Here is an 11653-nt window from a genome sequence, read left to right as displayed (position 1 = left end):
AAAAAGGAGGTAGACAAAAGGTGGGTAACTATAGGCCGGTTCGCTTAACTTCTGTAGTAGAGAAAATGCTTGAATCTATCATCAAGGAAGAAATGGCGAGACATCTGGATATAAATTGTCCCATTGGTAAGACGCAGCATGGGTTCATGAAGGGAAGGTCATGTTTGACTAATTCGGTGGAATTCTTTGAGAACATTACATGTGCAGTGGACAATGGGGAACCTGTGGATGTGGTGTATCTGGATTTCCAGAAGGCATTTGACAAGGTGCCGCACCAAAGGCTGGTGGCACAGTGGTTAGCACTGCTGCCTCACAGCGCCAGGGACCCGGGTTTGATTCCTGGCTTGGGTCACTGTCTGTGTGGAATGTGCACATTCTCCCCGTGTCTGCATGGGTTTCCTCCAGATGCTCTGGTTTCCTCCCACAGTCCAAAGATATGCGAGTTAGGTTGATTGGCCGTGATAAATTTACCCTAGTGTCAGGGGATTAACAGGGTAAATATGTGGGGTTACAGGAATAGGGCTGGGTGGATTGTGGTCGATGCAGACTTGATGGGCCGAATGTCCTCCTTCTGCACTGTAGGGATTCGATGACATAAGATAAAGGTGCACGGTGTTACGGGTAATGTATTAGCATGGATAGAGGATTGGTTAACTAACAGAAAGCAAAGAGTGGGGGTAAATGGGTGTTTTTCTGGTTGGCGATCAGTGACTAGTGGTGTGCCTCAGGGATCAGTGTTGGAACCGCAATTGTTTACGATTTACATAGATGATTTGGAGTTGGGGACCAAGTGTAGTGTGTAAAAATTCGCAGATGACACTAAGATGAGTGGCAGAGCAAAGTGTGCAGAGGATGCTGAAAGTCTGCAAAGGGATATAGATAGTCTAAGTGAGTGGGTGAGGGTCTGGCAGATGGAGTACAATGTTGGTAAATGTGAGGTCATCCATTTTGGTAGGAATAACAGCAAAATGGACTATTATTTAAATGGTAAAAAATTGCAGCATGCTGCTGTGCAGAGGGACCTGGGTGTCCTTGCCCTGGAATCACAAGGAGTTGGTTTGCAGGTGCAGCAGGTAATTAAGAAGGCAAATGGAATTTTGTCCTTCATTGCTCCAGGGATGGAGTTTAAAAACAGCGAGGTTATGTTGCAGCTGTATAAGGTGCTGGTGAGGCCACACCTGGAGTACTGTGTACAGTTTTGGTCTCCTTACTTGAGAAAGGATATACTGGCACTGGAGGGGGTGCAGAGGAGATTCACTCGGTTGATTCCGGAGTTGAGAGGGTTGGCTTATGAGGAGAGACTGAGTAGACTGGGGCTATACTCATTGGAATTCAGAAGAATGAGGGGAGATCTTATAGAAACATATAAGATTATGAAGGGAATAGATAAGATAGAAGCAGGGAAGTTATTTCCACTGGCGGGTGAAACTAAACTAGGGGGCACGGCCTCAAAATAAGGGGAAGCAGATTTAGGACTGAGTTGAGGAGGAACTTCTTCACACAAAGGGTTGTGAATCTGTGGAATTCCCTGCCCAGTGAAGCAGTTGAGGCTACCTCATTGGATGTTTTTAAGGCAAGGATAGATAAATGTTTGAACAGTAAAGGAATTAAGGATTATGGTGAGCGGGTGGGTAAGTGGAACTGAGTCCACAAAAAGATCAACCGTGATCTTATTGAATGGCTGAGCAGGCTCGAGGGGCCAGATGGCCCACTCCTGCTCCTAGTTCTTATGTTCTTAGACCACCCTGGCACCCACTCCAGGGGACATTAAATACTGCAACTGTCCCACCTGGGCAGGAGCTCAGTCTCACCTGGACAGGAGCTCAGTCTCACCTGGACAGGAGCTCAGTCTCACCTGCACAGGAGCTCAGTCTCACCTGCACAGGAGCTCAGTCTCACCTGGACAGGAGCTCAGTCTCACCTGGACAGGGGCTCAGTCTCACCTGGACAGGAGCTCAGTCTCACCTGCACAGGAGCTCAGTCTCACCTGCACAGGAGCTCAGTCTCACCTGCACAGGAGCTCAGTCTCACCTGGACAGGAGCTCAGTCTCACCTGGACAGGGGCTCAGTCTCACCTGGACAGGGGCCCAGTCTCACCTGGATAGGAGCTCAGTTTCACCTGGACAGGAGCTCAGTCTCACCTGGATAGGAGCTCAGTCTCACCTGGACAGGAGCTCAGTCTCACCTGGACAGGAGCTCAGTCTCACCTGGACAGGAGCTCAGTCTCACCTGGACAGGAGCTCAGTCTCACCTGGACAGGGGCTCAGTCTCACCTGGACAGGAGCTCAGTCTCACCTGGACAGGAGCTCAGTCTCACCTGGACAGGAGCTCAGTCTCACCTGGACAGGAGCTCAGTCTCACCTGGACAGGAGCTCAGTCTCACCTGGACAGGAGCTCAGTGACACCTGGACAGGGAATCAGTCTCACCTGGATAGGAGCTCAGTCTCACCTGGACAGGAGCTCAGTCTCACCCAGACAGGGACTCAGTCTCACCTGGACAGGAGCTCAGTCTCACCTGGACAGGAGCTCAGTCTCACCTGGACAGGGAATCAGTCTCACCTGGATAGGAGCTCAGTCTCACCTGGACAGGAGCTCAGTCTCACCCAGACAGGGACTCAGTCTCACCTGGACAGGAGCTCAGTCTCACCTGGACAGGAGCTCAGTCTCACCTGGACAGGAGCTCAGTCTCACCTGGACAGGGAATCAGTCTCACCTGGATAGGAGCTCAGTCTCACCTGGACAGGAGCTCAGTCTCACCCAGACAGGGACTCAGTCTCACCTGGACAGGAGCTCAGTCTCACCTGGACAGGAGCTCAGTCTCACCTGGACAGGAGCTCAGTCTCACCTGGACAGGGGCTCAGTGACAGCTGGACAGGGAATCAGTCTCACTTGGACAGGAGCTCAGTCTCACCTGGACAGGGGCTCAGTCTCACCTGTATAGGTGCTCAGTCTCACCTGGACAGGAGCTCAGTCTCACCTGCACAGGAGCTCAGTCTCACCTGCACAGGGGCTCAGTCTCACCTGGACAGAGGCTCAGTCTCACCTGGATAGGTGCTCAGTCTCACCTGGACAGGAGCTCAGTCACACCTGGACAGGGGCTCAGTGACAGCTGGACAGGGAATCAGTCTCACCTGGACAGAAGCTCAGTCTCACTTGCACAGGGACTCAGTCTCACTTGGATAGGGGCTCAGTCTCACCTGAACAGGAGCTCAGTCTCACCTGGACATGGGCTCAGTCTCAACTGGACAGGGGCTCAGTCTCACCTGGACAGGGGCTCAATGACACCTGGACAGGGGCTCAGTGACACCTGGACAGGAGCTCAGTCTCACCTGGACAGGGGATCAGTCTCACCTGGACAGGGGCTCAGTGACACCTGGACAGGGGCTCAGTGACACCTGGACAGGGGCTCAGTGACACCTGGACAGGGGCTCAGTGACACCTGGACAGGAGCTCAGTGACACCTGGACAGGGGCTCAGTCTCACCTGGACAGGGGCTCAGTCTCACCTGGACAGGGGCTCAGTCTCACCTGGATAGGTGCTCAGTCTCACCTGGACAGGAGCTCAGTCACACCTGGACAGGGGCTCAGTGACACCTGGACAGGGGCTCAGTGACACCTGGACAGGAGCTCAGTGACACCTGGACAGGGGCTCAGTCTCACCTGGACAGGGGCTCAGTCTCACCTGGACAGGGGCTCAGTCTCACCTGGATAGGTGCTCAGTCTCACCTGGACAGGAGCTCAGTCACACCTGGACAGGGGCTCAGTGACAGCTGGACAGGGAATCAGTCTCACCTGGACAGAAGCTCAGTCTCACTTGCACAGGGACTCAGTCTCACTTGGATAGGGGCTCAGTCTCACCTGAACAGGAGCTCAGTCTCACCTGGACATGGGCTCAGTCTCAACTGGACAGGGGCTCAGTCTCACCTGGACAGGGGCTCAATGACACCTGGACAGGGGCTCAGTGACACCTGGACAGGGGCTCAGTCTCACCTGGACAGGGGATCAGTCTCACCTGGACAGGGGCTCAGTGACACCTGGACAGGGGCTCAGTGACACCTGGACAGGGGCTCAGTGACACCTGGACTGGAGCTCAGTGACAGCTGGACAGGGGCTCAGTCTCACCTGGACAGGAGCTCAGTGACACCTGGACTGGAGCTCAGTCTCACCTGCACAGGAGCTCAGTCTCACCTGGACAGGAGCTCAGTCTCACCTGGACAGGGGCTCAGTGACACCTGGACAGGGGCTCAGTCTCACCTGGACAGGGGCTCAGTGACACCTGGACAGGGGCTCAGTCTCACCTGGACAGGGGCTCAGTCTCACCTGGACAGGGGCTCAGTGACACCTGGACAGGGGATCAGTCTCACCTGGACAGGGGCTCAGTCTCACCTGGACAGGGGATCAGTCTCACCTGGACAGGGGCCCAGTCTCACCTGGACAGGGGATCAGTCTCACCTGGACAGGGGCTCAGTCCCACCAGGACAGAAGCTCAGTGACACCTGGGCAGGAGCTCAGTCTCACCTGGATAGGGACTCAGTGACACCTGGACAGGGGTCTGTGTGATGATGTGAGACATGCCCCTGGCATTATTTCTCAAGTGTTGGACAACGCGACCAGCAAAGCCAGATGTGCAGCCAGTGACCGACACATCGATCATAGAAGTGCAGAAGGAGGCTATTCGGCCCATCGATTCTGCACCAACAACAATCCCACCCAGGCCCTATCCCATAATCACACCTATTTACCCTGCCACCCCCCCTGACACTAAGGGGCAATTTAGCATGGCCAATCCACCTAACCCACACATCTTTCAGGCTCTGGGAGGAAACCAGAGCACCCGGAGGAAACCCACGCAGACACGCGGAGAATGTGCAAACTCCACACAGACAGTGACCCGAGCCGGGAATCGAACCCGGGTCCCTGGCGCTGTGAGGCAGCAGTGCTAACCCACTGTGCTACCGTGGCCCCTCATATTTTCCCTTCTCCAGCACTGAGGGAGAATTCCACCCAGTGTCTGACACATGGATAACGAACTTTTAATTACACAGAGTTCGTGAGGAGCTGGTTATTGACAGAAAATTTGAATTCTTACATCGGTATTTGGCTCCGGATATTGTTTGTCGAACCAGGGAGTTCCCTGCAATGTTTGGATGAATGCCGGGAGGGGATATGATTGGATCGGCTTTTGTACTTGCGATGATCGTTTCCGCACGAGAAGATCTCTCCTCAGAGAAGGTGTGGGCAATTTCCGTCCTTTCTCTTCCTACAGAAAGAAATTGTTCCATGTAAATATCAAACACTCCCAGGACAGGTACAGCACACGGTTAGATACAGAGTAAAGCTCCCTCTGCACTGTCCCCATCAAACACTCCCAGGACAGGTACAGCACACGGTTAGATACAGAGTAAAGCTCCCTCTGCACTGTCCCCATCAAACACTCCCAGGACAGGTACAGCATGGGGTTAGATACAGAGTAAAGCTCCCTCCACACTGTCCCCATCAAACACTCCCAGGACAGGTACAGCACGGAGTTAGATACAGAGTAAAGCTCCCTCTACCCTGATCCCATCAAACACTCCCAGGACAGGTACAGCACAGGGTCAGAGTAAAGCTCCCTCTACACTGTCCCCATCAAACACTCCCAGGACAGGTACAGCACGGGGTTAGATACAGAGTAAAGCTCCCTCTACCCTGTTCCCATCAAACACTCCCAGCACAGGTACAACATGGGGTTAGATACAGAGTAAAGCTCCCTCTACACTGTCCCCATCAAACACTCCCAGGACAGGGACAGCACGGGGTTAGATACAGAGTAAATACTGGACAGTCAGAAGCTTTTTCCCAGAGTGGAAGAGTCAATTACTAGGGGGCATAGGTTTAAGGTGCGAGGGGCAAGGTTTAAAGGAGATGTACGAGGTAGATTTTTTACACAGAGAGTAGTAGGTGCCTGGAACCCGTTGCCGGGGGAGTTAGTGGAAGCGGATACGGTAGTGAGTTTTAAGGGGCGTCTTGACAAGTACATGAATAGGATGGGAATAGAGGGATATGGTCCCCGGAAGGGTAGGGGGTTTTAGTTAAGTCGGGCAGCATGGTCGGTGCAGGCTTGGAGGGCCGAAGGGCCTGTTCCTGTGCTGTAATTTTCTTTGTTCTTTGTTAAAGCTCTCTCTACACTGTCCCCATCAAACATTCCCGGGACAGGTACAGCATGGGGTTAGATACAGAGTAAAGCTCCCTCTACACTGTCCCCATCAAACATTCCCAGGACAGGTACAGCATGGGGTTAGATACAGAGTAAAGCTCCCTCTACACTGTCCCCATCAAACACTCCCAGGACAGGTACAGCACGGGGTTAGATACAGAGTAAAGCTCCCTCTACACTGTCCCCATCAAACACTCCCAGGACAGGTACAGCACGGGGTTAGATACAGAGTAAAGCTCCCTCTACACTGTCCCCATCAAACACTCCCAGGACAGGTACAGCACGGGGTTAGATACAGAGTAAAGCTCCCTCTACACTGTCCCCATCAAACACTCCCAGGACAGGTACAGCACGGGGTTAGATACAGAGTAAAGCTCCCTCTACACTGTCCCCATCAAACACTCCCAGGACAGGTACAGCACGGGGTTAGATACAGAGTAAAGCTCCCTCTACACTGTCCCCATCAAACACTCCCAGGACAGGTACAGCACGGGGTTAGATACAGAGTAAAGCTCCCTCTACACTGTCCCCATCAAACACTCCCAGGACAGGTACAGCACGGGGTTAGATACAGAGTAAAGCTCCCTCTACACTGTCCCCATCAAACACTCCCAGGACAGGTACAGCACGGGGTTAGATACAGAGTAAAGCTCCCTCTACACTGTCCCCATCAAACACTCCCAGGACAGGTACAGCACGGGGTTAGATACAGAGTAAAGCTCCCTCTACACTGTCCCCATCAAACACTCCCAGGACAGGTACAGCACGGGGTTAGATGCAGAGTAAAGCTCCCTCTACACTGTCCCCCATCAAACACTCGCAGGACAGGGGAAAAGTTCAATGGAGATGTGCGGGGAAGTTTTTTTACACAGAACGTGGTGGGGGCCTGGAATGCCAAGTAGGTGGTTGAGGCGGACACGTTAGCCACATTTAAGACTTATCTGGATAGACACATGTACTGGCGGCGAATAGAGGGATATGGGTGGTTGGTCTTGATAGGACAACATCATCAGCGCAAGCTTGGAGGGCCGAAGGGTCTGATCCTGTGCTGTACTGTTCCTTGTTCAAAGAGATAGGCACAAAATAATGTATAAACGGTGTGAACATACTTAGACAGATACATAGGGGATCTACAAAGCATAACATATGAGAGAGACACAGTGAAATCTGTACATTGAGAAATCTGTGTGATAATTCACTGGATAACGTTACAGGAAGTGGAGAAGGTACAAGCAGGAGAGGGAGAGAGGGAGAGACCAGGAGCAGAATGAGAGAGCTGAGGGTGAGATGCATTACCGCAGGAATCGATACGCGAATGTGACGGTCCGAATGCTCCTTCCCTTTGTGATGTTCCTGCTCTACTTCCTCCAGTATATCCATGAAAATGAGAGATTGTTCCGTCGTCTTCTCTGAAATCTGATTGAATAGGTCAGAGGTTAGCAATCCCAGCACCAACTCTCCCCCCCCCCCCCCCGCCCCCAATCCTCCGGCAAGGGGGACCTCGGCATTGTTCTGACATCTCCGGATTACATCAATAATCTCCCTGAACATCTTTGAGTAGCAGTTCACAGGGGCTGTATTCAACAAAAAACAAAAGAACTTCTTGATACAACTTTATTAATGAGGCTCATAAAATTGAAAAGCTCGGAGTGCCGATGCGTGAGAATGGCTCCAGGGATGGGGAACATCAGTTACAAAGAGAGGTTGGAAAAGTTTGAACTGTTTTCCTTGGAGAACTCATGAGGACCCTGAACAGAGTAGAGAGAAACCTTTTATATTATTCTTTCACTGGCTGGACCAGTATTTGTTACCCATCCCTAATTGTCCGTAAACTGCGAGACTTGGGTGGCACGGTGGCACTGCTGCCTCACAACGCCAGGGACCCGGGTTCGATTCTGGCCTTGGGTCACTGCATGCGTGGAGTCTGCACGTTCTCCCCGTGTCTGCGTGGGTTTCCTCCGGGTGCTCCGGTTTCCTCTCACAGTCTGAAAGACGTGCTGGTTAGGTGAATTGGCCGTGCTAAATTCTCCCTCAGTGTACCCAAACAGGCGCCGGAGTGTGGCGACTAGGGGATTTTCACAGTAACTTCATTGCAGTGTTAATGTAAACCTACTTGTGACACTAATAAATAAACTTAAACTTTCTGGACCATTTCAGAGGGCAGTTAAGAATCACCCGCATTGCTGTGGCTCTGGAGTCACATGTAGGCCAGACCAGGTAAGGACGGCAGATTTCCTTCTCTAAAGGACATGGGTTTTTACAACAATCAACAATGGTTTCATGGTCATCTTTTGAATTCAAATTTCATAATCTGCTGTAGTGGGATTCGAACCCGGGTCTCCAGAGCATTAATCCTGGGTCTCTGGTCCGGCGACAATACCACTACACCACCAACTCCTCCATTGGTGGAAGGATTGAGAAATGAGAGGGCGCAGATTTAAAATAATGGTGAAAAGAGGCAGTGGAGACACAGGGAGTAACGATTTTACACAGCGAGTGGTTTCTGAGGAAGAATGTTCCTTCTCTCGAGGGAGTGCAGTGAAGGTTTACCAGGCTGATTCCGGGGATGGCGGGACTGATGTATGAGGAGAGATTGACTGGGTTAGGATTGTTTTCGCTGGAGTTCAGACGAATGAGGGGGGATCTCATAGAGACTTATAAAATTCTAACAGGACTAGACAGGGTAGATGCAGGGAGGATGTTCCCGATGGTGGGGGAATGTCGAACCAGGAGTCACAGCCTGAGGATTCAGGATAGACTATTTAGGATGGAGGTGAGGAGACATTTCTTCACCCAAAGAGTGGTGAACCTGTGGAATTCATTACCACAGGAAGTAGTTGATGCCAAAACACTGAATGTATTCAAGAGGCGGCTGGATATAGCACTTGGGGTGAAGGTTATGGGGAGAAAGCAGGATTAGGCGACTGAGTTGGACAATCAGCCATGATCGTGATGAATGGCGGAGCAGGCTCGAAGGGCCGAATGGCCTCCTCCTGCTCCTATCTTCTATATTTCTATGTTGCCTGAGAGGGTGCTGGAGAACGGCTTCAATCGAGACTTTCAAAGGGAATTGGACAGTTATCTGAAATGGGAGAATGTGCTGGGTTAGGGGGAGAAGGTTGGGAGGATGGAGCTGAGGAAATTGAGACTCAGCCTCACCGGGGATGCAATGGCCTAGTGGTATTATCACTAGACTCTTAATCCAGAAACTCAGATAATCTTCTGGGGACCCGGGTTCGAATCCCGCCACGCCAGATGGTGGAATTTGAATTCAATAAAAAATATCTGAAATTAAGAATCTACTGATGACCATGAAACTATTGTCGATTGTCGGAGAAACCCATCTGGTTCACTAATGTTCTTTAGGGAAGGAAATCTGCCGTCCTTACCCGGCCTGGCCTACATGTGACTCCAGAGCCACAGCAATGTGGTTGACTCTCAACTGCCCTCCAAAGGGAACAACAGATGGGCAATAAATGCTGGCCCAGCCAGCGACGCCCATGTCCCATAATGAATTTTTAAAAAGTGCAGCCACAATTGGCCGAATGGCCATCTTCTGCATCGGAACAATTCAACTGAGCCAGCATTAATTGTCATTCATGGAAGCGAGTTGCAAACTTCTCCCATCCACTGTGTGTGGACATGTCTCTCCATTGCGCTCCTGAAGATCCGGCTCTCACACCAGGACACAGTCCCAGGATATGGGCACCGGTCATTTCAGACTGAGATAAGGAGAAATGTCTTCACTCAGAGGGCTGTGAGTCTCTGCAATTCTCTCCCCCAGAGGGTTGTGGATGCTCCATCACTGAACGTTGAAGGTTGGGATAGAGTTTGGTATCTCAGGAATTAAGCGGTATGGGGAAAGGGCGGGAAAATGGAGTTGAAGCCCAAGGTCTGGGCTGTGTTGAGATTGAATGGTGGAGCAGGCTCGATGGGCAGAGTGGTTTTCTCCTGCTCCTGTTTCTTGTGTTCTCATCTGGGAAACACTTCTTCAAATAAAGGATCCTGGAAATCTGCTACTCTCTCCTCCAAGACACTCAGGTGAGAGGGGAGGGGGGAGGTGAAGGGGGAGGGGGAGGTGACTGGGGAGGGGGAGGGGGAAAAGGAAGGGGAGGGGAAGGGGAAAAGGGGAGGGGAAGGGGAAGGGGAAGGGGGAAAGGAGAGGGGGAGGGGGAGGTGACTGGGGAGGGAAAGGGGGAGGGGGAGGTGGAGGGGAGAAGAGGGAGGGGAAGGTGACTGGGGGAGGGGGACCAGGGGGAGAGGTGACTGGGGAGGGGGAGGAGTGGTGGGGAGGTGACAGAGGGAGGGGAGGTGACTGAGGGAGGGGCCCTGACCTCCACCCTCTGCTTCTGCCCCCACCCCCTCCCTCTGCCCCACCCCCTCCCTCTGCCTCCCACCCCCTCCCTCTGCCTCCACCCCCTCCTCTGCCCCACCCCTCCCTCTGCCCCAATCCCTTCCCTCTGCCCTGACCCCTTCCCTCTGCCTCCACCCCCTCCCTCTTCACCCCCTCCCTCTGCCCCACCCCCTCCCTCTGCCCCAATCCCTTCCTCTGCCCTGACCCCCTCCCCTCTGCCCCGACCCCCTCCCTCTGCCCCTAACCCCTCCCTCTGCCCTGATCTCCTCCCTCTGCCCAACCCCCTCCCCCTCCTCTGCCCTACCCCCTCCCTCTGCCTTGACCTCCTCCCTCGCCCCTACCCTCTCCATCTGCCCCATCCCTCCCTGCCCCTCCCCCTTCCCCGCCCCACCCCCCTCCTCTGCCCCGAACCCCTTCCCTCTGGCCCCACCCCTCCCTCTGCCCCCACCCCCTCCCTCTGCCCCACCCCCTTCCTCAGCCCCGACCCCCTCCCTCTGCCCCGACCCCTTCCCTCTGCCCCACCCCTCCCTCTGCCCCACCCCCTCCCTCTGCCCCACCCCCTTCCTCTGCCCCGACCCCTTCCCTCTGCCCCGACCCCTTCCCTCTGCCCCACCCCTCCTCTGCCCCACCCCCTCCCTCTGCCCCACCCCCTTCTCGGCCCCCGACCCCCGCACAGACAGCAGGGTTCTGTGGCAATACCGGAATTTCCTCTGGTTCTGCTGAATCCAGTTGGGACTCTGTCTTCAGCTCTGTGTCGAGCTCCAGTTTAGATTCCACTTTGGACTCGGGTTCTGATTCCAGGATTTCAAACAGGCTCCATTGGCCACAGCAGGCGCAGGATCACGGAATTGGGGATGTAGCCATCCAGGATAATGGGGATAACGGGAGCATCTGCTGTGGGAGACAGACCCCGGACCTGTGGAACAGAGACATTCCTCAGCAACTGACCAGCACTCAGATATTAACACACACCGTGTGACAGTTAAATATCTAACCGAGTGTTACAACATTCCCCACCCCCCCCCCCCCCCCCCCCCCCGCCCGAGTGAAACACAAAATGTCCTTTCGAGAGTGACTGTCGGCACTGAGGCCTCTCAGAAGGCG

At 53.5% G+C, this 11653-nt stretch overlaps 1 protein-coding gene across 1 annotated transcript in view; it reads left to right on the top strand.

The window, feature by feature from the left end:
- The first annotated feature begins 7482 nt into the window (after positions 1 to 7482).
- LOC144504332 (uncharacterized) overlaps positions 7483 to 11653 on the top strand; it is a 107465-nt gene continuing 103294 nt past the window's right edge. The window contains exons 1-2 of the mRNA XM_078229499.1: positions 7483 to 7565; positions 11279 to 11445. Of these exons, the coding sequence (XP_078085625.1) occupies positions 7483 to 7565; positions 11279 to 11445 (250 nt within the window). The remainder of the gene's footprint in view (positions 7566 to 11278; positions 11446 to 11653) is intronic.

The sequence above is a fragment of the Mustelus asterias genome, chromosome 2 (assembly GCF_964213995.1).
Source record: "Mustelus asterias chromosome 2, sMusAst1.hap1.1, whole genome shotgun sequence".
NCBI lineage: Eukaryota > Metazoa > Chordata > Chondrichthyes > Carcharhiniformes > Triakidae > Mustelus > Mustelus asterias.
Note: the sequence above shows the minus strand (reverse complement) of the source record. Positions and strands in the feature narration are given on the sequence as shown.